The following is a 27,180-nucleotide window of genomic DNA, read 5'->3' as shown; positions in this document are numbered from 1 at the left end:
GTGGGAGCTAAAGTTTATAGGAACAGAGGGAGAAAGGCTGAAAACAGATGGGTTAAGACCTTTATTAGTGATAGCATTGAACCTCAAACTAAGGATTTTGGATTTTGTTGTCTTATGGAGGTAAAAAGACTAGGCATGAAGTAAAAAAGCCTTAATTCAAATTCTGACTCTGCAACATACAGGCTACATGTCTACGTGTCCTTGGGCAAATGAAGTTTTGAGATACTATTTCTATCTATTTCTATCTACTTATCTGTAATATGGCATATTTCCTACTTTATCTTCTGTTTCCATAGGATTCCTCTGAGAATCAAATGAGATTCTGGATTTTAAACCCAGAACCATTGGAATTCTGACTAAAGTCTCCAAAACTTTCTCCACTATAGTACACTCACTTTAATCTTTATTGACCTGTTTTATGTACTAGTGCTGTTCTTTTTACTGTATTTTAAGTTTACATGAGTGGAGATGTCTTTTATTTTTTTACTATTCAAAGACTCTTCTGAAACTACTCCATATTATACAATTGCTGGAAGTCTCACAAAGAAGCCATATCCAACTATAGAAAAAGTTTTTATCCATTGTGCTGTGCTAATTATAGCCTACATTAAAAAAAAAGTCTGCAGAAAGGACACATGATTACTGGCCAAGTTTATCAAGACATTCAAGAGCATTAGACTACTAACTCTGACTTGAACTAAGCAGAATAAATAAACCCAACAGTAAGTCAGGGGTCCCACTTCTAAAGAATTTATTTATTCGGCTTATTTCAAGACAGTTAAACAGAAATTTGAAACACTTATGTCTTGACTTTCAAAGTGTATTAATTCCACTGATTTCAAATAAGCCTATAAATTTCCATGCATGAATAAGTACTCTTCTGGACACACATCTAAACTTCAATCTATATGAGTGATTCATAATCCAAGGAATTTGAACCTCTGTAAGGCCATGCAGTTACATAAGAAATCTGTATAAGTATTATCTCTAATATATCTTACAAATAAGTAATACTTCTCTTCAACTGGATGTAGATTCTTGTGTGACTAATAAAGACAAATTGATTTAAAAGCATTACTAAAAGCATAGCAGCTTTTTGCTGTGTGTTCCAGCAAGATACTAAAACTACAATTATAATCTTGTTGGGAGGGAATCTAATAATTTTTGGACCTCAAAAATGATACATCTTATTAGAAAAAGAATCATAAGCTTACATTTCATGATTTATAGATATTAAGTGTTTCAGGTGAAAGAGGAAAGGTAGCATATAGACTTCACTTCTGGGAACACCTTAAGTGTAATTCGGCAAAACACAAAGTTTATATGTAAAAAATTTGAAACTTGAATGCCTGTAATTCCACTTATCTGGCAGGTATATAAGACATCAAAACCTCAATAGTGTCCACTGGATAAGACGTTTTAATCCTCTCTTGATCCTGGAAAAGATCTCTGGTTGTACACTTTGTATTCTATACATTCTATTTTAAAACCCATGGCACAGCCTGCTGGGATGCTGACATTACTGCAATCTACAATTCCCCGCCCCCAATAGGATGGACACCTGTGATATGTTTACCTCAGTGTTCCCCAACCTTTTTGGCACAAGGGACTAGTTTCATGGAAGATAATTTTTCTACAGATAAGGCTGGGGAGATGGTTTCAGGATGACTCAAGAGCAGTACAATTTATTATGCCTCCACTGATCTGACAGGAGGCGGAGCTCAGATGGTTATGTGAGGGGGACTGATTGTAAATACAGAGAAAGCTTCACTTGTTCGCCTGACACTCACCTCCTGTTGTGTGGCACAGTTCCTAACAGGCCACAGACCAGTACTGGTCCATGGCCCAGGGGTTTAGAACCCCTGGTATACCCCACCAAATCCTTCCCCCAACTCCCTACATCAGAACTTATGCTAGATTCATTCTGGAAACTTATAGTAAGAGTACTCTCTCCTGCTAGTACCCTCAAACTCCCCAATCTCCACTGGTAAATTTCTGCAAACTGCACCTTTATCTTCCTACTTCTCTACCACAGAGACCAACGGGATTTCCCCTAACAATCAAATATCTATTCATCAGCCCCGCTCCTTTTCCTAAATCTGTCTTCCTTCACAGATGTCAGTGGCCTTCCTAGATCAGCTCTAAAAATCAACTCTGAGGTGGTGTCTCTCACTTCTCCAAACCCCAGAGGCTGTTTTGTTATCGTTTAAAACAGACACACTATGATCCCCTCCTGATTAGTTTTTGTTAAGTTCTGATAAACCTGTATTCCTTGAGAAACAGCACTTGGACACCAAGAAGAATGAAACTGAAGCACACAGAAGGTCATGTGAGAAGTCAATTTGTCATCAATCATTTATCAAGAAAGAAATTTTAAAAACAAGACAAATGTGTTAGAGTTCACCTAATTATAATACAGGAAAAACAGATAATGAACACCCTTTCCTCAAAGCCATTTATTCTCAACCTTCAAAAATGATAACCGGACTTTTAGCTCTAGTAAAACCCTTTGCCACATACCACATAACAGGATGCCTGCCCAAGCCAACAGTGCCCCAAAATATAGAAGTATAGAGACACATGGGCCTAAGGCAGGTACCATGAGGGAATCAGACTATGAGGCTCCAGCCCTCTGCTGTACCCCTGCTCACTTTATCTATTTCAGTGCCCACCAAATCCCTTCTTCCTCCAGAGTGAAATGTGCATATATGCATGTGCCTATGGACACACACACACAAATGTTCAATATAAAGACATAAACAAGGAATTTTTCTAATAATTATTTAATCCAAGTGAGACTTGGGGGGGAAACAAATTCTTCTCACCAAATCTTCCAACTTGAGAAGTAACTATCGGACCAGACAGAGTACTGCTTAAGGAAAACACTTAACAAGTATTTGCTCATTTGTTATGTAGCAAATGTTCACAACTAAGGAAGCTATTTGGACTCTCCAGGTTTCCCAACTCTTCAGAGAACTGGCAATAAGAGGAATTTTGAGGGAAAATTAATTGTGAATACCAGGATTAGTCCTTCTCTCTGTTGAAGATAACAGCTAAATGTTCATCACTTTGCCCTGCCCACCCAACTGCCTAGTTCTAATTCATCTGGAAACTACCCGAGAAGCAATAATCACTCGGAGGCCAGCATGGAGCTGACCTACATAACCTCTCAACTTTCACGTCTACCAATCTCTAGGAAGTCTCTCCTAATTATGTGCGAACAAAATTATTTCCCTTATTTCAAATTATAATGAAAAAAGATTAAGAAGAAAAAGACATTTTATGAATGAGAAAAAAATCTGCTTATCTCTGCATGGAACTCAAAGGGTAGGCCATTTAGTACAAACGTAAAGGCCTCAAGTCTAATGACTAAGATTTGAAATTGCAACTTTCTTCTACTTGCTTTGATAATGAGTGAAAGCTGAATCGTCTCTCCTAGTAAGGCTGACTCCTAGTAAGGCTCCAGTTTCCTGAGTCTGTAAACCTTCAGGCTGTAAAGGAATGAACACCTGAAAAGTCTGGGTTATGGAGACTTCTGCTTTGGGCACTGTATCAAACTGTGTTTGGATCCATAATCATGTGGCCCACTTCTTTATAATAAATCTCTATATACATGTACACACAACCTTATGGTTCAGCTTCTCTCAGTTCAGTTCAGTTCAGTCGCTCAGTCTTGTCTGACTCTTTGCAACCCCATGAATCGCACCACGCCAGGCCTCCCTGTCCATCACCAATTCCCGGAGTTCACTCAGACTCACATCCATCAAGTCAGTGATGCCATCCAGCCATCTCATCCTCTGTCGTCCCCTTCTCCTCCTGCCCCCAATCCCTCCCAGCATCAGAGTCTTTTCCAATGAGTCAACTCTTCACACGAGGTGGCCAAAGTACTGGAGTTTCAGCTTTAGCATCATTCCTTCCAATGAACACCCAGGACTGGTCTCCTTTAGGGTGGACTGGTTGGATCTCCTTGCAGTCCAAGGGACTCTCAAGAGTCTTCTCCAACACCACAGTTCAAAAGCATCAATTCTTCAGCACTCAGCCTTCTTCACAGTCCAACTCTCACATCCATACACGACCACTGGAAAAACCATAGCCTTGACTAGACGAACCCTTGTTAGCAAAGTAATGTCTCTGTTTTTGAACATGCTATCTAGGTTGGTCATAACTTTCCTTCCAAGGAGTAAGCGTCTTTTAATTTCATGGCTGCAGTCACCATCTGCAGTGATTTTGGAGCCCAGAAAAATAAAGTCTGACACTGTTTCCACTGTTTCCCCATCTATTTCCCATGAAGTGATGGGACCAGATGCCATGATCTTCGTTTTCTGAATATTGAGCTTTAAGCCAACTTTTTCACTCTCCTCTTTCACTTTCTTTTTTTTTTTTTTTTTGTCATGCAAAATTTATCATCTTTATTCCAATGCACACACTCAAAAATCTATTTAAGTGACAGTATTAAATGGATTTTCACTTTCACTTTCATCAAGAGGCTTTTGAGTTCCTCTTCACTTTCTGCCATAAGGGTGGTGTCATCTGCATATCTGAGGTTATTGGTATTTCTCAAGGCAATCTTGATTCCAGCTTGTGCTTCTTCTAGCCCAGCGTTTCTCATGATGTACTCTGCATAAAAGTTAAATAAGCAGGGTGACACTATACAGCCTTGACGTACTCCTTTTCCTATCTGGAACCAGTCTGTTGTTCCATGTCCAGTTCTAACTGTTGCTTCCTGACCTGCATACAGATTTCTCAAGAGGCAGATCAGGTGGTCTGGTATTCCCATCTCTTTCAGAATTTTCTACAGTTTATTGTGATCCACACAGTCAAAGGTTTTGGCATAGTCAATAAACCAGAAATAGATGTTTTTCTGGAACTCTCTTGCTTCTTCCATGATCCAGTGGATGTTGGCAATTTGATCTCTGGTTCCTCTGCCTTTTCTAAAACCAGCTTGAACATCAGGAAGTTTGCGGTTCATGTTATTGCTGAAGCCTGGCTTGGAGAATTGTGAGCATTACTTTACTAGCATAACCCTAAAACACTCCTTACCTAAATTAACCTGGAAGTCTGAGATATTTCCTATTCTTTGAAGAAACACTACAGATTCATTAAGTAGGAGGGGTCTTGGAAACAGCAAAAAGATTTATCTCCTTTATCTAAAAGAATTTTTAAAAAGTGAAGGAAATTTCAGATAGGTTAAGATTGATGCTCTCTGCTATTCTTATATTGAAAAGTTAAATCCTTATCCAGCACTTTGTTTGCATACCTTTGTAAAGCCACTCAAGAGTCTTTCTGGTTGTCTAGTTTAGATTAGTTCAATCGCTCAGTCATGTCTGACTCTTTATGATCCCATGCACTGCAGCATGCCAGGCTCCCCTGTCCATCACCAACTCCTGGAGCTTGCCCAAACTCATGTCCATCGAGTTGGTGGTGCCATCCAACCATCTCATCCTCTGTCGTCCCCTTCTCCTCCTGCCTTCAATTTTTCCCAGAATCAGGTCTTTTCCAATGAGTCAGTTCTTTGCATCAGGTGGCCAAAGTATTGCAGCTTCAGCATCAGCCCTTCCAATGAATATTCAGGACTGATTTCCTTGAGGACTAATTGGATCTCCTTGCAGTCCAAGGGACTCTCAAGAGTCTTCTCCAACACAACAGTTCAAAAGCATCAATTCTTCACTCAGCTTTCTTTATAGTCCAACTCTCACATCCATACATGACTACTGGAAAAACCATAGCTCTGACAAGACAGATCTTTGTTGACAAAGTAATGTCTCTGCTTTTTAATATGCAGTCTAGGTTGGTGATAGCTTTTCTTCCAAGGAGCAAGCAACTTTTAATTTCATGGCTGCAGTCACCATCTGCAGAGATTTTGGAGCCTAAGAAAATAAAGTCTCTCACTGTTTCCATTGTTTCCCCATCTATTTGCCACGAAGTGATGGGACTGGATATCATGATCTTAGTTTTCTGAATACTGAGTTTTAAGCCACCTTTTTCACTCTCCTCTTTCACTTTCATCAAAAGGCTCTTTAGTTCTTCTTAAATTTCTGCCATAAGGGTGGTGTCATCTGCATATCTGAGGCTACTGATATTTCTCCCAGCAATCTTGATTCCAGCTTGTGCTTCATCCAGCCCAGAGTTTCTCATGATGCACTCTGCATAGAAGTTAAATAAGCAGGGTGACAATATACAGCCTTGAAGTATTCCTTTGCCGATTTGGAACCAGTCTGTTGTGCCATGTCTGGTTCTAACTGTTGCTTCTTTACTTGCATACAGATTTCTTAGGAGGCAGGTAAGGTGGTCTGTTATTCCCATCTCTTGAAGAATTTTCTACAGTTTGTTGTGATCCACACTGTCAAAGGCTTTGGCATTGTCAATAAAACAGAAGTAGATGTTTTTCTGGAAATCTCTTGCTTTTTCTGTGATCCAAATGATGTTGGCAACTTGATCTCTGGCTCCTCTGCCTTTTCTAAATCCAGCTTGAACACCTGGAAGTTCATGGTTCACGTACTGTTGAAGTCTGGCTTGGAGAATTTTGAGCATTACTTTGCTAACGTGTGAGGTGAGTGCAATTTGCGGTACTTTGAATATTTGATTGTGCAGTAGTTTGAACATTCTTTGGCATTGCCTTTCTTTGGGATTGGAATGAAAACTGACCTTTTCCAGTCCTGTGGCCACTGCTGAGTTTTCCAAACCTGCTGCCATAATGAGTGCAGCACCTTAACAGCATCATCATTTAACTGGCATCATTTTAGTTCTCTAGTTGTAAGTAAAAATACACCTTCCTGTCCTGGCATCAGTTCACTTCAGTTCAGTCACTCAGTTGTGTCCAACTCTTTGCGACCCCATGAACCACAGCATGCCAGGCCTCCCTGTCCATCACCAACTCCCGGAGTCCACCCAAACCCATGTCCACTGTGTCAGTGATGCCATCCAACCATCTCATCCTCTGTCATCCCCTTCTCCTTTTGCCCTCAATCTTTCCCAGCACCAGGGTCTTTTCAAATGAGTCAGCTCTCCGCATCAGGTGGCCAAAGTACTAGAGTTTCAGCTTCAACATCAGTCCCTCCAATGAACACCCAGGACTGATCTCCTTTAGGATGGACTGGTTGGATCTCCTTGCAGTCCAAGGGACTCTCAAGAGTCTTCTCCAACACCACAGTTCAAAAGCATCAATTCTTCTGTGCTCAGCTTTCTTCACAGTCCAACTCTCACATCCATACATGACTACTGGAAAAACCATAGCCTTGACTAGATGGACCTTTGTTGGCAAAGTAATGTCTCTGCTTTTGAATATGCTGTCAAGGTTGGTCATAACTTTCTTTCCAAGGAGCAAGCATCTTTTAATTTCATGGCTGCAATCACCATCTAACAGTGATTCTGGAGCCCAGAAAAATAAAGTCAGCCACTGTTTCCACTGTTTCCCCATCTATTCCCCATGAAGTGATGGGACTGAATGCCATGATCTTAGTTTTCTGATTGTTGAGCTTTAAGCCAACTTTTTCACTCTTCTTTCACTTTCATCAAGAGGTTTTTTAGTTCCTCTTCACTTTCTGCCGTAAGAGTGGTGTCATCTGCATATCTGAGGTTATTGATATTTCTCCACGATCCTGATTCCAGCTTGTGCTTCATCCAGCCCAGAGTTTCTCATGATGCACTCTGCATAGAAGTTAAATAAGCAGGGTGACACTATACAGCCTTGACGTACTCCTTTTCCTATTTGGAACCAGTCTGTTTTTCCATGTCCAGTTCTAACTGTTGCTTCTTGACCCGCATACAGATTTCTCAAGAGGCAGCTCAGGTGGTCTGGTATTCCCATCTCTTTCAGAATTTTCCACAGTTTATTGTGATCCACACAGTCAAAGGCTTTGGCATAGTCAATAAAACAGAAATAGATGTTTTTTTGGAACTTTCTTGCTTTTTCAGTGATCTAGTGGATGTTGGCAATTTGATCTCTGGTTCCTCTGCCTTTTCTAAATCCAGCTTGAACACCTGGAAGTTCACGGTTCACGTATTGCTGAAGCCTGGCTTGGAGAATTTTGAGCATTACTTTACTAGCGTGTGAGATGAGTGCAATTGTGTGGTAGTTTGAGCATTCTTTGCCATTACCTTTCTTTGGGATTGGAATGAAAACCGACCTTTTTCAGTCCTGTGGCCACTGCTGAGTTTTCCAAATTTGCTGGCATATTGAGTGCAGCACTTTCACAGCATCATCTTTTAGGGTTTGAAATAGCTCAACTGGAATTCCATCACCTCCACTAGCTTTTTTCGTAGTGATGCTTTCTAAGGCCCACCTGACTTCACATTCCAGGATGTCCAGCTCTAGGTGAATGTGAGTAATCACACCTTTGTGATTATCTGGGTCGTGAACATCTTTTTTGTACAGTTCTGTGTATTCTTGCCACCTCTTCTTAATGTCTTCTGCTTCTGTTAGGTCCCTACCATTTCTGTCCTGGCATATCCAGATAATAACAAAACTTCCAGGCTAACATCATTTTTTGAGACAGCTGATACTGTCAATATTGTTTTACTTGAAAACCATAACATATTCCAACTTCAGTTGAGCCCATCTCAATGGCCGTTCACAATATACCTCTTATGTCCCCTCAGACTCATCATCTCTCCCCATTCAAAGCCAATGTATATCTCTGGGTTACATTTCAATAACCACAGTAAACAGTTCACATTCTCCAAAAACACTCTCTCTACAGAGGTATAACATAAGAAGCTTATGAGAAAACATCTCATTCTCTCTGGGGCAAACCTGAATCATATCTTATGGTCACAACTTTTAGAGGCAAGCTATTAATTCAGCATTAAATTCTCCCACTTTCTCTCTTCCCTCCCCTATTCCTCTATCCTCTACTAAATTACAAAGATATCTCTAACCCCACCCCTCATGCCCAAAACCAGTGTGTGACAGACTCCTAGCCAAGAAAGAGACTCACCAAAGACTCATCTTCTTGTTTTGATCATTCCAACCATTAAGGGCTGATTAGACCACACCAATGGTGCCCCTCTTGTCCCCATTTTTGGTGCACCAACTGTGGTTACATGTTCCCATCATTTATTTTTAAGACTTTGAAGTTCCAACAACATTCTTAAGCTTCTCCGTTTATTCAAACACTTAAATGCACCAAAGAGCATCTGCATGTACATGGGACACAGGCTGAAAAAAGAAGGCCTATCTCTCCTAGGCCAAGCTGTTTCAGCATCATCACAAAAATCAATACGACTCCAAGTATAGCCAGAACGAAGCAAACAAAAAGGTTTCAGAGATGATAAATGAACTTTAAAAATTAAAATGAAACAACATAAAGTCTCAATTCCTGAAGACCAATGAATTATAAAAAAAACATGAATCAGCTGTAAAAGCAGTAATAAAATAATCCTATTTCTGTGAAGGAAATTACTTTAAGGTCCCCAGGATAAACAATGAGCTGAGACTCACTAAAAAACCTTAGAACCAGAGATTTCAAACATCTCTCTTTTGTGCCTTTATCCTGCCCAACTTATTCCCAAAAAGGAACCAGAATCAGATTCCTACCAACATAAGACTCTTAAGATATGTCATTTGTCATGTTGGTTTCTGCAGAAGCTGCATCTTACGAAGTAGTCTTTAAAAATAAAAATGAGAAAACCAAAGAGTACAATCAGAGGCCTTCCCACTGTAACTTTGTTTTGATTTGCTCTCTAAAGATTTAAGAAAAAAAAAATCATTAGTCTCAGATTCCTGATTTAATATGACCTCACTCCATGGCTAACGTGGCCAAGAGTAGATGTTTCTGTACAATTAAAACAGAAGCACTTTATCAGCAGGACTTTACGGCTCTGGTTCCACTGTATTTACTATAAAGTACACTAACGATGGTGGAGGTTGAAGAAAGAGGTGAAAACAACTGTCACAAGGTAACATAACAGACAGCATGACCCTAGGTAGACTTTAAGGAACCAATTCTATTCTGGCAGGGGAAACCCACATAATTAACCAATTCTATTCTGGCAAGGGAAACCCACATAATTAAGTTTCACACTTACAAAATTTTATCACTCTGAATTCAGGAATAAGAGGCATTTGGTTCTAGATATAATTCCATCTGTAGACACTAACTTTAAATTTAGAGAAGAAAAACACTCAGTGAATTAATATTATAAGTTGGGGTTTCTTAAGTGATTCCTAAATCCACCTACTATTTTTTTTGCATTGATACAATTAATAGCTGTGATAGGAGGTCTACCATAGCCCTGGCTCAGACGTGGTCTTTAGTTTCAGAAAGTCCATCGGTCATGTAGCTGGCTGTCACTGCTAAATCTGTTGCTTGCAGAAGCCCCGGATCTCTGTGTTTGCTGAGTAGAGTCCTCACCATTTAAGCTCTTCCTACATACAGGACATGCGTCATGCTGAAACAGAAAGATATAAGTCCACGTGAACATGCCTGACCTGAGAAGCTGGAAGAACTAACTAAACACTTAAGAAACCCTGACAGTTAGCAGGTAGATAAACAAAAAGGGCATGCATTCTCACAGAGTACCCGCTGGGCTTCAAGTGTAACCCCAGGACATCTCCCAAATAGAACTTTTAACAGAACTGACAAAGAATTCAAGGCAGCAACTTAACAATAGCTAACACATACTATCAAACAGAACTAACTAGAAACAATGACCTGAGATGGTCTAGAGAAGGGGTCAGCAAACTTGCTCTGTTAAAGAAAAAATAGTAAATATTTCAGACTCTGCAGGCCATACCGCCAATGTTTCAACTACTTAACTCTGCTAAGGGAGCAAAAAAGTAGCCATAGACCATCTGTAAACAAATGAGCATAGCTGTGTTCCAATGGAACTTCATTTACAAAAATAGGTGCCAGTCCACAGAGACCTATAGGCTGTAGTTTGCTAACCCCTGGTCAGAGAAGTTCTGAACAGATTAATAATCTAAAACACAGTAATGTTGCTACTAGGAGTTAGCCAGAAACTAAAATCTGATTTGCTTGGCTCTCCACTAACTGTTAATTATGCCCTTACTGATCCCCCCCCAAGACATGACTGCCACAGGGGCCCCATCACAGATGAGAGCTGTCTGTACTTACGAGTTCTAACCACGGCACAATACAACTGCTGTGAAAGTAGTGGTTGCAGGGTAACTGCCGGACTTCCTCCTCAACTGTGTAATCCTCTTTGCATACTGGACACTCTAAGCCCTTATCTGTTAGAGGAGGAAATGCCTTTTAAAATAAGCAAAAAGAAGGAAAAAAAACCTAGCCTAATGTCTTTACCAACCAAAAGGATACAAAGAAAAAACAAAGTGCATCTAGGGTGGAGGCAGAGAAGCAGCAGAATTTTACTTCAAAAGGGGGACAGAGGTGGTAACAGCCAAGGATATGAAAAGGACTGATGAATGGGCCCGTTCCAATAAGGTCCAGACAGCAACTCTACGAGGTCTATTTTTCAACATAAAGAGTTGGAAGAACTGGGGCTTAGATTATCTGTTAAGTAAAACAGGAAAAACATCTTCTCAAATGTGTGAAAGCCTCCTGGCAGTTTCTACTTAGGAAACACTGGCAATCTGTCCACCACGACCAAAGGACTCATCTTGACAATCTTAGCAGTTCTCATTCAGTGCGTCAAGCCACTTTCACTCTACTACTTTCGACATTACACATCCTATTTCATCATGGTTACCCTAAAGCCTTTTTAACAAGTTGTTTATTAAAAGCTGTACCAAGAGGTGCTGCTACAGAACTGCAAGGCCCAAGGGTAAATCAGGCTCCAAGTCCAGAGACCGGAAACCTTCTTCTGAGAGATAATGGCTACAAACTGAACTAGGATTACCAAGCTGCAAATTCCAAGTTTCCCAAGTTTGGCTAATAACACCAGCTAGTCTATCTCTCTGGAGAAGGCAATGGCATCCCACTCCAGTACTCTTGTCTGGAAAATCCCATGGACGGAGGAGCCTGGTAGGCTGCAGTCCATGGGGTCGCGAAGAGTCGGACACGACCGAGCAACTTCACTTTCACTTTTCACTTTCATGCATTGGAGAAAGAAATGGCAACCCACTCCAGTGTTCTTGCCTGGAGAATCCCAGGGACGGGGGAGCCTGGTGGGCTGCCGTCTATGGGGTCACACAGGGTCGGACACGACTGCCGCGACTTAGCAGCAGCAGCAGCAGCAGTCTCTCTCTCCAGCAGCCGGGGTATGTATGCTACATGCTCCACAGTATTCACAGCATTTGGAGTAAAATACCACTTAAAAGATTCACTCCCTCCTCTCTACTCCCACAATGTTTGCCCTAATTTCAGCGTTTACTTCTCATGCCTGCTGCTGCTGCTGCTAAGACGTTCCAGTCGTGTCTGACTCTGTGCAATCCCATAAGACGGCAGCCCACCAGGCTCCCCCGTCCATGGAATTCTCCAGGCAAGAACACTAGAGTGGATCGACCCCATGGACTGCAGCCCACCAGGCTCCCCCAGCCATGGAATTCTCTAGGCAAGAACACTAGAATGGGTTGCCATTTCCTTCTCATGCCTAGTTTACTGCAATAGCCTCTTAGGTAACAACCCTGACTCCAGGCCTGCCAAATATATCCTATACTTTGCTACCAGTTGGTTTTCCCTAATACCAGCTCCACAGCAATCCCCAGCTCATCTTTTCTTGGATTCTCATTTGGGATCCCCAAAAGCAACAGATTCAAAATTAAAAACATCACATCACCTCCTTATCCAAACCAGGGCCTGCTCATAATTCTTCCATTCCCTGATGATGTCAGCACCACCTCTGTAGTTACAGAGTTGCAAAACTTTAGAATCATCTTTCCCCCTTTCCCCTCCTTATCTTATGCAATGATGAAAGCCTTTCTTCAAAAATTATCTGAGTCTACCCTTTCCTTTGTAGCACTGCTATTACCTGAACCCCATCAGAATGCTGCAATAGCCCATTAAGAATATTTCTGCTCCTTCCCTCTTCCAATCTATTTTAGATACTATCCTCCAAACTAATCTTCCCTAAAGATCACTCAGCTTCCCTCATTCCTCCAGTTAGGGACCTACAGAATTTACCTACTACCTAAAACATCCAGCCCTAACTCCTCTGCCAGTTTCAGGGTCCTCTGCAATAAGGTCCTATCCAGTCATACCTATCCAATTATACCTCCGATTCAAACATACCTCCCATCACTCCACAAATTAGATTCTATTTCAGATCTAATGAGGTTACACTCCTTATACCTAATGCAGACTCCACGTTCATACTGACATTCTTCATTGGTTCATACTTTGCCATAAACAGAATAATGTCTCTAAGATGGCCCATCCTGTCTTTTAAAATCTTCTGACTCTCTAAAGTAGAATTCATGGGGAAAGAAACTCCAAGTCCAAACTAATGTCCCTCAATACTAATTTTTTTTCATGCTTATAAATAAAATAATATCTATGTCTAATGTACCTAAATATAGGGTAGATGTGAAACAAATTCCTAGCCTCCTATTTTTTCTCTTCCTTTTCCCCTAGATGATCATTTGCTCAAGTACTTTTTATAATAATGTCTAATCATTTGGTGAGTTTTGCTTCCTCTAGTAAGTTCTTCAAGAAATCAAGTTTTATATACCTTTGCATTTCTTTATTTCCTGCATAGCAGCTAGAGAAATAGCATGGTAATTGCTCAGGAATTACCTGGTGACTAACCCTAATGAAGGGATAGGTACCTTTTATATCTGGCACACAGGTAGGAACTTTAGGAGTCCTACAGTTTCATGGAAGATTTTTAATATAGTACATGGATCAGATTCTGAACAGAGATAATAAAACGACAACACACATATGAAAATGAACCTACCAACTTGTTCCTGAGTTACTGTCACTGTTGGAAGAGATGTGATCTTTTCCTTGTCAGCTGGGGGAGGCCCTGTATTTTCCAGTTGTCCTAAAAGCTACAAAAAAAAAAAAAAGGCAAAGAAGAAGTGGCAGACATCGAACTATCCCTAGGAGGGTGCTGTTCCATCTGAGAACAGTGCAGACATGAGAAATGTTAGTTGCTTTTGCTTCCACAAGGCTCTGAGAGGCTTGCATTTGCCCTTTCCTGCTGCCAGAATAATTGCTTTACAATTTCAGAGTGACATTAGTATAAGCCTACAGACAGATCCATCATTGCAAGGCTCACCTCTGGGCATAAAGCAACTTTGGAGGCAGCAAAAGGGTTGTGATGTCACAAATAAAACTACACCTTAACAGAAAGTGATACTTAACCAGTTCAAAAACTTCATTTTGCTGAAAGAAAGAAAAAGATGAGAGTATGGAAAGTAGCATAAGGTAAGCCAAGAAATAGGTAAATTACTGCCTACAAGAAGACCTGGATATAAATGACATGCCTTCTAGTCTCAGCAATCCACAAGGGAAATGAAAAACCAATTAAATTAAAATAAACATAAACAAGTGGAAGCAATTATACATGGCATGGGAATACCTTTTTCTCTGCTTCCTTCCCCTACTTTGCTCCATCTAGCAGAAATCCCTGCTTCAACCTGTGAGGAGACCTTTCTTTTTTGTGAAGTACTTGTCAATAGAATCCTCATAGGAATGAACAAGAGGCCAAAACAGAAAATACTGTTTGTTACAGAAGTTTTTTCCTTTGGAGTTGAAGCTATCTTCTAGAAAGTCCCTAGGACCAAGAAAGTACATGGATGCTGAGCTAAATCCATAAACCATTTATCTCTTTAGTAAAACAGAAACCCACAAGCTCAAAATATTAAGGAAAGCAGAGTGACTGCCATTTCAGAAAGTAGCAGAAGGAAAGCAGGAAGCCTGTGGAACCATGAGACACACTGAACAGACACCCTCAAAAGGCAGCTCCTCACCTGGGTTACAATGGCATCAAGCCCTGTCTGACCCCAGGCATAGTCCCCAGGGTTGGAGTGCAGCATCCCGCTCCTATACATGAGATGAGACAGACAGCATTAGATGGAGTGACCAGGCTCCGCCCTACACCACAGAAAAAGTTGGCAGAGGAATCCTGCTCTCTCTCAGAGCTGGCAAGTCACTAGTTCTCTAGAACTAAGCGGCAAAGAATTTCTCAGTGATTTCAAGGTCAAACAGATTATCCAGAGGCAGTCTCTCATTCTCTAGGAATTTCTGCTTAACTGTATGGAACATAAAATGTGAAGCTACCTAAAATACCACCTGACAAACCAGAGCAAAAAGAGTGACTCATTGCCTGTTGGTTATAAGTTTGTCTCCTCTGTGCCCATTTAAATTAAACATAGATGGAGCTGCTTTTTAAGGAGATTTTTCCCTTCCTGAGTGGTCAAAATTGACAGCAAAGTTCCCTCATTCTAAGGGGCAGCCTATGGCCTTACACAATGAGCAGCTTTCAAGTAGAGAAGCAGCCATAGCAGTGTCTCTCAATCACAACTTAGAGCAGTTACAAAAGGGATTTGGCAGCACCTCTTTCTGGAGCTGTTGGTGTACCACCCTGCATGACAGATATCCAGACTCCGGCTGGAACATGCTTAAAGAAACTAGAGGCTGGAAAACAGGGTAACTGTGTGGAAGGACCAAGGTCCCTCTGAGCAAAGAAGCCTTCTGGGGTAGAGTAAGAAATGGCAAATAATTGTCCAGACAAGAAGACATTACATCTTTAACCTGTACAGTAAGTGACTGTCACTCTGTTACTGAATTTAAGCCTTTTGTTTCTTCTGAAAAAACCTTCTTACTTTGAGAAAAGGAAGTGAAGCAATGTTTTCAATTTCAGAAATTCTTAAGGAATAAAGTCTTCCCATATAATCTCCAAGAGAAGCTCACAAATCAGACACCAACCTTCGTAGGGACCACCTCACTCCCTACCTCAGCACGACCCTCAGACCTGAGCATGAATGGAATCAGACACCCTGCAGGACCAGGATGGCCCTCATCAGCCTGAATTATACAAAAATAAGTTCTGATTAAGTTTGGGCTCAGCAGACAACAGCAGTCTTTAACAGCCTGCCAATCACACCTATACACTCACCTGTGGAGCTCCTTTTGTCTCTCATTATGGCACAGATACTACAGTACTAGAAATTATGCTACTCCAGGAGAGTGAGACAGAAGGCAATTAGTTACTTACCAAGAAAATGGGGATCCAGGAATGAATCCTGCAATGATCTGTTGTAGTACTCTGTTGAAGAAAAAAAATTAGGTAAGACAACAGACTAATGAAAGTACTCTATAGATATCCATGGCTATCTCATCACCAACCCCTTCCCCGTAACGCAATGGCTTTTCACTGTATACAATAGCAAATCAGTCTGCTATCTGGTAGACTGTTACTTTGATATTATGGCTGTCTTCCTGAGCTATGCTGCCTTATATAATAATAGATTTTTATGAATTAAGCAGGAAAGGACTCTGACTGTATGGTTAGTGTTCAAACTATGATTCCTGGATCCTTGGAAGCAACATGAGAGGCTTAAAGAGATGCTAGGCCAGTGGGATTCTGGACCCACCTCCCTGCAACAAGAGTAGTTCCATTTTTATGTGTTATATACATTGTGCAAAATACTATTTAAAGGTACAGCATCCCACCCACCCCTTTATTTGGCTGTGCTGGGTTGTCTTTGCTGCTCGGGCTGTTTTCTAGTTGTGATGCTGTCTAGAGGTTTTTCATTCTTGTGGCTTCTCTTATTGCACAGCACAGGCTCTAGGACATGTGGGGTTCAGCAGTTGCAGCTCCAGGGCTCTAGAGCACAGGCTCAATAGCTGTGACATACAGGCTTGTTCCTCCATGGCATGAGGGATCTTCCCAAACCAGGGATTGAACCCATATCTCCTGCACCGGCAGGCAGATTCTTTACCACTGAGCCACCAGAGAAGCCCTAAAGAGCCCTTTTAAAAAAAATTCCATGATAGCTAACTAAGACACTCACAAGTTATTTTATACTCCTCTTTTGGGTATAGGTTGGACTTACTGACTTTTCTTTTTTTTGATGTACAACTGACATATAACATTGTATTTTTTTTTCAGGTACAACATGATTTGATGTTTGTATATATCGCAAATGATCATAATAAAACTAGTTCACATTCATTACCATACATAGTTATAAAATTTTACTTTCTTATGATCTACTCTCTCAGCAACTTTCAAATATACAATACAGTATTAAAATAACACTGTAATATAATTAACAGTAATGAACTATAATCTATCTCATTGTGAGTTTCATTTACATTTCCCTGATAATACAGTCATTGTGCTATACATTATATCCCCAATATTTATTTTATAGCTGGAAATTTGTATCTTTTGACCCCCTTCACTGATTTTACTTATCCCCCAACCCCTGCCTATGGCAACCCACCAATCTGTTCTCTTTTATCTATGAACCTGGATACTGAATTCTCTTTTTTTTTTTTAAGATTCCACATAAAAGATTATATAGAATTTGTCTTTCTCTCTCTGATTTATTTCACTAAGCATGTCCTCAGGGTCCATTCATGTTGTTGCAAATGGCAAGATGTCAGTCTATTTTAGAGCTGAATAACATTCCTTTGTATATGTGTACCACCATTTCTTTATCCATTCGTCCATCAGTGGACCCTTAGGTTGTTTCTATGTCTTGGCTATGGTAAACAATGCTGCAACGATCATGGGATGCATGTATCTATTCAAATTTGTGCTTCTGTTTTTTTCAGATGAATATCCAGAAGAGGAATTGCTGGATCACGGGGTCGCAAAGAGTCGGACATGACTGAGTGACTGATCTGATCTGAAGGTAGTTCTATTTTTTTTTTTTTTTTGAGGAACCTCCATATTGTTTTCCACATTGGCTATACCAATTTACATTCCCAATAATACTGTAGAAGGGGCTCATTCCCTTTTCTTGACACCCTCATCAACACTTGTTATTTCTTATCTTTTTGATTATAGCCATTCTAACGGGTGTGAGGTGATAGCTCACTGTGGCTTTGATTTGTATTTCTCTGATGATTAGTGATGGCGGAGCATCTTTTCACATGCCTGTTGGCCACCTATATGTCTTCTTCAGAAAAATGTCTATTCAAGTCCTCTGCATGTTTTTTAATTCAATGTTTGTTTTTATTGTTGTTGAGTTGCATGAGTTCTTTGTATTATTTTGGATATTAGTCTCCTGTTGGATATATCATTTGCAAATACTTTCTCCAGTTCAGTTGCTTTCCTTTTCATTCTGTTGATTTAGCCATGCAGAAGCTTTTCATAGTCTGAGGTAGTTCCACCTGTTTATTTTTGTTTTTGTTGCCTCTGCTTTTGGAGTCATCCAAAAAAATCATCACCAAGACTGATGTCAAGGAGTTTCCTGCCTGTTTTCTTATAGGCATTTTACAGTTTCAGGTCATATGTACCAGTCTTTAATTCATTTTGAGTTAATTTTTGTATGGTATAAGACACTGATCCAATTTCATTCTTTTCCTTGTGGCTATCCAGTTTTCCCAACACCACTTATTAAACAGACTGTTCTTTCTCCACTGTATATTCTTGGCTCCTCTGTCATAAACTAATAGACCATATATGCATAGATTTATTTCTGGCCCTCTGTTACCTTGATTTAGATGTCTATTTTCATGCCAATACCATACTGTGACTTACTTCTTTTTTTTATTATTAAAAATTAAATTTATTTCATTACCAAAGTTAAGGGAGTCAAATAAGACACAAAGACTTAAACAGATTCTTGCAAAAGATTCTTGTCTTATCCAACCCCCTGTTCCTGCTCCCGGGAAGGAATCACTTTCTGTGGTTGCTTCTGGCATTCTTAAATATTCATATTCCTAAGTACTATCATGATTCATTTGTCTCTTTATCAATCAGTTGTAGTCATTCACTTATTGATTTATTGATTTCCTCTTAGAACAGATGAGCATTTAGCTCTATGAGCTGATTACTCCAATCTCATCCTGTCCTCCAGCTACTCTGCTTTCCTATTCCAGACAGAGTCTGGTCAGTGATTCTGGCTATATCAGTAACAGTTGTGACTTACTTCTTAACAATAGAATACGGTAGGATAACTGTGACTTCCGAAAGTGGAAGTGAAGTCGCTCAGTCGTGTCCAACTCTGTGACCCCATGGACTATAGCCTACCAGGCTCCTCCATCCATGCGATTTTCCAGGCAAGAATACTGGAGTGAGGTGCCATTTCCTTTACCAAGGATAGGTCATAAAAGGCATTGTGGCTTCTTCCTCACACCCTCTCATGGATTACTTTCTCTGGGAAAGTGCCATATCAAGCAATCCTATGGAAATGCCCACGTGATAAAGAACTAAGGCTTCCTGGCAATACTTAGAACAAACTTGCCAAAATCTGAGTAATCCCCAATTGATTCTTCAGATAACTACAGCAATGGCCAATGAACTGACTGTAAGTTCATGAGATCCTGGGCCAGAACCACCCAGCTAAGCTGCTTTCAAATTCCTGACCCACTGAACCTATGAGATAATAAATGTTTGTTGTTTAAGCCTCTAAGCTCTGGGGTAATTGTTATACAGCAATAGATACCTAATACAGATTTTGATACCCAGAAGTGAGTGCACGCATGCTAAGTTGTGTCCGACTCTTTGAAATCCCATGGACTGTAGCCTGCCAGGCTCCTCTGCTCATGGAGTTTTCCAGGCAAGAATACTGCAAGAGGATTGCCATTTCCTACTCCAGGGGATCTACCAGACCCAGGGGTCAAACATGTCTCTTGTGTCTCTTGCACTGGCAGGTGGATTCCTTACCACTGGGCCACCTGGGAAGCTTGCTGTAAAAAAAAAAAAAAAAAAAAACCTAAAACGTGGGAATAGCTCTGGAATACAGCAGAGGGCAGAGCTGGAAGGATTTTGAGGAGAGTGAGTAAAAGTTTGAAAAGCCTTGAAGAAATAGTAGACGCATGATGGCTTCTGAGGAAGAGTGAGTACTTAAGGGAAAGTGAGGAAAACAGGAGGGAAAGAGATCCTTGTTATGTAGTGGCAAAAGCCTGCCATCATATGGGAAGTAGAAGTTATGGCTCATGAACGGATGATAATCTAGCTAATAAGACTTCCAGACAGGAATGTTGAAGGTCCCTTTTGGTTTCATCTTGATGCATTAAAATGCAAAAGAAGAGGAATACATTAAAGGAAGAATACTTAAAAAGGAGTTAAGATTGGATCATTCTGAAAATTCCCAGACTCTCCAGATGGCAAATGATACTAAAATTAAGAAATGGCTTTTAAAAAAAAGAAAGAAAGAAATGGTTTTCAAGCAAAGATCAAATCATGGGCCTTGCCAGAAGAAAACAGTTAAAGAAGCCAAGAATATGGCTATAAAAATTCTTTGTGAAGACCTCAGAAAGATAGTGCCTAGAGAACTATTCAATTAAACAACTGTGGACGTCGTATTATTAATAGTTTTCTGGGGCTGCCATAACATATTCCCGCAAACTGGGTAGCTAAAACCAACAGGAGTTTGTTCTCTCATAATTTTGGAGTCAGAAATCTGAAATCAAGATGCTGTCAGGGGCTTCCCTGGTGACTCAGTGGTAAAGAATCCACCTGTCAATGCAGGAGACATAACAGACGTGGGTTTGATCCTTGGGTTGGAAAGACTCCCCTGGAGGAGGGCACGGCAACCCAGTATTCTTGCCTAGAGAATTCCAAGGACAGAAGAGCCTGGCAGGCTACAATCCACAGAGTTGCAAAGAGTCAGACATAACTGAAGCATCTGAGCACACACACACATAAAAGACCTTATTTCCAAATAAGATCATATTCACAGCTAAGTCAGGAAGTTAGGACTTGAACATTGGTAGAGTATACAGTTCTACCCACAACAAGTATTGTCCTTCAGCAATCCCAGCAGAAGTTCATGGTAAAAAAGAGTATCTAAAAAAGACTTGTGAGTGTAGCTCTTGTTAACGGCATGAACTTTACTAATACTCACAGGAGACTCAAAGTTTTCAAAAGAAACACTACCAGCTTAAATTGAAAAGTACAGAGGCAGTACAAAACGAAAAGAGATCTTTTAGGCCCTCAAAATTCTATTGGTAAGATGCACGCTAAGAAAACTATGGAGCTGCAAATTTGGACTACTTTTCACAGAAAACAATGACTCATTGGGTGGAATCAAGAGCCAGGAAGGAGGAAACAAGAGCCACAGAGAAGCATTCCTGGGCAGAAGTAGAACGAAGTCCCAATCAAGGACCGTCCAACATTTATCCAGACAAACATCAAAATTGCTATGAATCAGTAACTTCTGTGTGCCTTACATCTTCTCCCTTTCTAAACAGAAATCTCTATACCTATTTATTATATGCTTCTCCCATCACTATATGTTGTATATGTGAGGGGTAAAAAACTTGTGTCTTTGTTTTCTAGATCTCCACATCAAAAGGAATTCTGTCTATATCCAAAGAGGCTCATCCATACTCAGACCTAAGTAAATGACACCTGGATTTCAAGTTAATGCTATAAAGGGACAAGGCTTCTGGTGGGTCTTGGGAGGAGGTGAGTATATTTCTCACATGGGAGAAATTTCTGGCCAAAGGTTAAATTGTGGTAGTTTTAAAAAAATATGTCCGGGGCTTCTCTGGCAGTCCAGTGGTTAAGACTCTGCTTGCACTGCAGGGAGCACAGATTCGATCCCTGGTCAGAAAACTAAGACCCCCACATGCCGTGCAGCATGGCCAAAAAATTAAGGAAAAAAATTTTTTTTTTAATTTTGTAAATAAAAACATGTACACAAATTCTTTAATATTCTTCCTCATGAATGTGGGCTAGACTTGGTGACTCACTTCTTACAGATAAAATATAGCTGAAGTGACAGTGTTTGTCTTTTAAGATCAGGATATAAAAGCATTATGGTTTTCCCATCTTCCTTCTTCTCTCTTGAATCACTTACTCTAGGGGAAGCCAGCTGCCAAGTCATGAAGACACCAAAGAGTCCTATGGAGACGTCTACACAGTGAGGAATTGAGGCCTCCTGCCAACAGTAATGTTAGTTCACCCATCTTGAAGTGGATCTTACCAATCCCAGGTAAGTATTCAGATTACTGCTGCCACTGCAGACATTTTGATTACAACATCATGAAAAACTTTACCAAAAACACCTAGCTAATTTGCTCCCAAATTCCTGTCCCTCAGAAACTGTGAGATGATAAATGTCTGTTGTTAAAAGTTCCCTGATAGCTCAGTTGGTAAAGAATTCCCCTGCAATGCAGGAGACCCTGGTTCGATTCCTGGGTCAGGAAGATCCACTGCAGAAGGGATAGGCTACCCACTCCAATATTCTTGGGCTTCCCTTGTGGCTCAGCTGATGAAGAATCCACCCACAATGCGGAAGACCTGGGTTGGATCCCTGGGTTGGGAAGATCCCCTGGAGAAGGGAGAGGCTACCCACTCTAGTATTCTGGCCTGGAGAATTCTATGGATTTTATAGTCCATGGGGTTGCAGAGTCGGACACGACTGAGCAATAACTCTATCATAAATTGCTAAATTCTGGTATAATCTGTTTACCCAGCAACAAATGACTAGTATATCCTCGCCTGCTAGTAAAGGCATATCTCAGCAATATCACAGATGTGGTTCCAGACCACTGGAATGAAGCAAATGTTGCAATAAAATCACTCTTATGAATTTTTTGGTTTCCCAGTGCATATAAAAGTTATGTTTACACTTTACTGTTGTCTACTAACTGTGTGATAACATTATGTCTAAAACAATGTACATACCTTAATTTTAAAATATTTTATTATTTAAAAATGCTACCCATCATCTGAACCTTCAGCAAGTTAGTAGTAACACCAAAGACCACTGATCAAAGCTCACCACAGCAAATACAATAATGAAAAAGTTTAAAATATTATGAGAATTATGAAAATGTGACACAAAGACGTGAAGTGAGCAAATGCAGTTGAAAAAAATGGCACGGACAGATTTGTTGGATACAGGGTTGCCACAAACCTTCAATTCGTAAAAAACGCACTATCTGCTAAGAGCAATAAAGCAAAGTGTAATGAAAATTGGGGAGCTGTACAGTTGGCCTTCTGTACCCACAGGTTCTGCATCTGCAAACTATGAGGGGAGGGGGGAAACTCAAGAAAGCTCCAAAAAGCAAAACTTGAATTTGCAGTTCACCACCAACTATTTATATAGCATTTACATTGTTTAAAGTGTTGCTATTTACATAGCATTGTATTAAGTGTTACAGTAACCTAAAGATGACTTAAAGTATACAGAAGGATGTTTGCAAATAGTTTTATATCAGAGATGCAAATTCTCAGAGTTGGGTACCACCGGGGGGCGCAGGGTGTCCTGGAACCAATCCCTCCAACAGATACTGAGGGATGACTAACTAGAACAGTTAATCACATACTTGAACTAACCAATAAGTAAGTGGTAATAATCAAGTTTGAGAGAAAGACAGAAAGACTCTAGTTCCCTGAGGCTCTAAAGCAGACCCTATATAAATACTTGGAATTGCCAGGGATACCTCAGGGGATCAGCTGCTGATTTCGCCTTTATCGGCAGCTCACTCTCCGGAAGTGAGATGCAGGTTCCATCTCAGCAGCTCAAGGTGACCCCAGTAAGTGTATGAGCTGATGTCAGGAAATTATCTTCAATAATACATACACAGTACTTACACTGAACTTTTTTTAAACAAACACTTTCTTGTTAAAGTAATAGGAGCTAAAAGGAGTGGGGGAAGAGGTTTACGTATTTAATTTTAGCAACGCACAGAAGAGAGAAATAAATCCACAGGGTCTGGAAGGGAAGATACATGCTAAACCCAAGAGTAGTCACTTAGTCTCCAGAGCTGTATTCTCTCTAGGTTTTCCTCCTAGCTCCCTTCTCAGTCTTCTCTACTTATTCTTCCTACCTTCCAAACTTCTAATCAAGGAGGGCTTTGAGCTCAATTCCCTGAGCTCTTCTATTTTCTATCTTGACTCTTTTGGCAATTTCATCCAGTTTTATATTTAAGTACCATATATAGGCAACAACTTCCAGGTTTTATCTCCAGCCAAGACCTCTCCCTACTCAACATCATCACTTGAATGTGTAGTAAGCACCTCAAACTTATTAAGTCCAAAAGTGAACTCTTAGATCTTCTCCCCCAAACCTATCCCTTCGAGCATTCCCCATTTTAGCTGATGGTGGCTCCATTTTTCTAGTTGTTCAGACAAAAATCTTTGTCATCCTTAATCGTTCTGTTACACCTCATACCCAATCTGCCAGCAAATCCTATCATGCCCATTGTCAATCTTTACCTAGAATCCAACTTTTTTTTTTTTTTAAACTAACCCTCATCCAAGCCACTGGCATCTCTAATGCAACAGCCCCCTAACTGGTTTCTCTGCTTCTGTCTTTGCCCCCGTGCCCTTCGTACACACACATATCACTCGCCATTCTATTATCAACACAGCAGTTACAATGATCATTTAAAGGTGTAAGTTAGACCATGTCATTCCTCTACCCTAAAATTCCTACTGGACCTCCACTGCACTCAGAATAAAAGCCTTTATAATAGCCTACCAGTCTCTACATGATCTCAGACTCACCTCCTGATCTCCGGCCCCAACAAGTTCTCTGTGACCTCATCTCCTACTATTTCCCTCACCCATTCTGCTCTCTTTACATTAGACTCTCCTTGTTGGCACATTCCTGGCTCATTCCCTCACTACTTTTATGTCTATTCAAATATCTTCTCAATAAGGCCTTTGCTGACTACACTTTTTGAAGCTTCACTTCTCCCACACTCCCAAACTCCCTCCTCCCTTTTTTTTTCTATATCATTTACTGCTGTTTAACACTCTATTGATTAGGTTTATTTTGCTTGTCTGTCATCCCCCATTAGTATTTAAATTCCACAAGGGCAATCTTTTTTTTTCTTTTCTTTTTACTGTTTTGTTCACTAATGTATGCCCAACATCCTGAATAGCACTTGGCAGTAATACATAAATGCTTACTGCATGACTTAAGAGACCTCAAGATGGGGCCCAATCAGATAGTCATTGAAAGATATACTCAATCTATGAAGATTAAAAAAAAGAGATTATAAAACAGGTATAGTATGATTTCTTTTCAACTCTATAGATGTAGGTATCTCATATATATGTATGTAAAAGGTCTACATGATTACGTACCAAGAAACAACTGTGGCTAATTTCTGGGTAATGCTGTTTTTCCAATCCAAGCCAAAAACAAGACAAAGTAAACCTACTATTTTTAAATAACAAAAAAAGTCAATTCTCAAAATTTGAGTTGTGAGTAGTGGTCAGTAAACAATGGTCCCATAATCTAGGGTTACCTTCTGCTGCTGCTGCTAAGTTGCTTCAGTCATGTCTGACTCTGTGCGACCCCATAGACGGCAGCCCACCAGGAGCCTCCGTCCATGGGATTTTCCAGGCAAGAGTACTGGAGTGGGGTGCCATTGCCTTCTCCGAGGGTTAACTTTAGGAGAACATATTTTAGGTTGAAAACCTGCTGCTGCTGCTGCTGCTAAGTCGCTTCAGTCGTGTCCAACTCTGTGCGACCCCATAGATGACAGCCCACCAGGCCCCCCCGTCCCTGGGATTCTCAAGGCAAGAACACTGGAGTGGGTTGCCATTTCCTTCTCCAATGCATGGAAGTGAAAAGTGAAAGTGAAGTCACTTAGTCGTGTCCAACTCTTAAGTGACCCCATGGACTGCAGCCTACCAGGCTCCTCTGTCCATGGGATTTTCCAGGCAAGAGTACCGGAGTGGGTTGCCATTACCTTCTCTGGAAAACTTGATAAGCAGGATAAAAAGTTATACTACTTCTCAAATCAACAGGACAAACTGTTATCAGGAAGAAGCCAAGCCAAAATTTAATCAATAAAAAACTTATAAAATATGAAATTGTATAGTACTTTCAAAACACTGGGTAACATTGTAATGATAACTACTGTAAAGTAATAACAATCATGTGGAACAATCTGGGTTGACCTGCTAAGAAGGCAGAGCAATACGCCCCAAAGATGTGTTCCATTTACTCTTACATGAATGAAAGAAAAAATAAATTGAACATAAAACTCCCTAAGTTTTACTTACTGATACACTGATATGCGTCCCTTAGAAGGAAAATTTTTGACAAAGTTAGGCAAATGCTTAATTCTTTTTTTTTTCCCCTAATTGTGAAGACTATAAAACACTATTAAAATTTCTTTAAGTATTTTGAAACATTCATAATCCCACCAACTACAAATATCATCATTTTTGCCATATCCTGGCTCCAATATTTAACTGGCTTCATATCTTCAGGCAATTTACCTAACCTCTCTGTGCCTCAATTTCTACTGTAAAATGGAATATTCATAGTAACTTATCCAGAGTTATAATGAAGATTAAACAAATAATTGTAAAGCAATTGTAAATCAAACTACTATCTGGCACAAACTCTTAGCTATTATTACTACTAATTCATATGTTCCATATACCTCTTAGAAACATAATTACAATTATTCATTCATTCAACACAAATATATAGTGTGTGTATTGTGTGTTTGTGCTCAGTGGTGTCTGACTTTGTGAATTTATAGACTGGAGTCTGCCAGGCTCCTCTGTCCATGGGATTTCCCAGGAAAGAATGTTGGAGTGGGTTACCATTTCTTTCTCCAGAAGATTCATTCAACACAAATATATACAGTATTCACTATAAAACAGACACTAACTAGAAGCTGGGAATACAAAAATGAATAAAATGCCACCCTAAGCCACTGATCCCAGAAGTAACTGAAAAGGTTGTAACAGATCTGGTCTCCCAAAGATGCTAGGCTCAGATAAAAATTACAGGTAACTTTTATCAAACCTTTAAAAAATAGATAATTCCTGATTTAAACTATTCTCAACCATAAACACAAAGCAAGATTTCCCAGTTTATTCTACCAAACTAAAATAACCCTGATACCAAAGCCTGATAAAGATTATACAAGAAAATTACCAGCTTCCGTATGAATTGATGCAAAAATCCTAAAAAAGATTAGGAAGAAATCAACTCCAACAATTCATTAAAAGATCAATGCTTCTTTGTCAAAGTAGTTTTTAATTAAAATCTGATGAATTCATAGTGTTCACTGAATGTTAGAAAATCTATTAGTTAATAAAATGCACTAATTGTTTAAAGGAGAAAAACTATAAGGGCAATCTTCACAGGACTGCAAAGAGCATTTGATAAAATCACTCGCCATCCTCAGTTAAAAGCCCATAAAAAATCAG

The 27,180-nt window shown here is 40.1% G+C and overlaps 1 protein-coding gene across 2 annotated transcripts in view; it reads right to left on the bottom strand.

Annotated features, from left to right (window-relative positions):
* Positions 1-2,325: 2,325 nt before the first annotated feature.
* The window catches only part of RNF115 (ring finger protein 115), a 73,250-nt gene continuing 48,395 nt past the window's right edge, over positions 2,326-27,180 (bottom strand). For both annotated transcript variants that reach the window (XM_019956672.2, XM_019956673.2), the window contains 5 exons: positions 16,081-16,131; positions 14,834-14,906; positions 13,816-13,909; positions 11,076-11,191; positions 2,326-10,389 (listed from right to left, as the gene is read on the bottom strand). In XM_019956672.2, coding sequence (XP_019812231.1) covers positions 10,258-10,389; positions 11,076-11,191; positions 13,816-13,909; positions 14,834-14,906; positions 16,081-16,131 — 466 coding nt within the window. In that variant the 3' untranslated portion in view covers positions 2,326-10,257. The remainder of the gene's footprint in view (positions 10,390-11,075; positions 11,192-13,815; positions 13,910-14,833; positions 14,907-16,080; positions 16,132-27,180) is intronic.

Source organism: Bos indicus, chromosome 3 (assembly GCF_029378745.1).
Source record: "Bos indicus isolate NIAB-ARS_2022 breed Sahiwal x Tharparkar chromosome 3, NIAB-ARS_B.indTharparkar_mat_pri_1.0, whole genome shotgun sequence".
In the NCBI taxonomy this organism is placed as follows: domain Eukaryota; kingdom Metazoa; phylum Chordata; class Mammalia; order Artiodactyla; family Bovidae; genus Bos; species Bos indicus.
The sequence above is the reverse complement of the archived record's forward strand: the minus strand, read 5'-3'. Positions and strand labels throughout refer to the sequence as shown.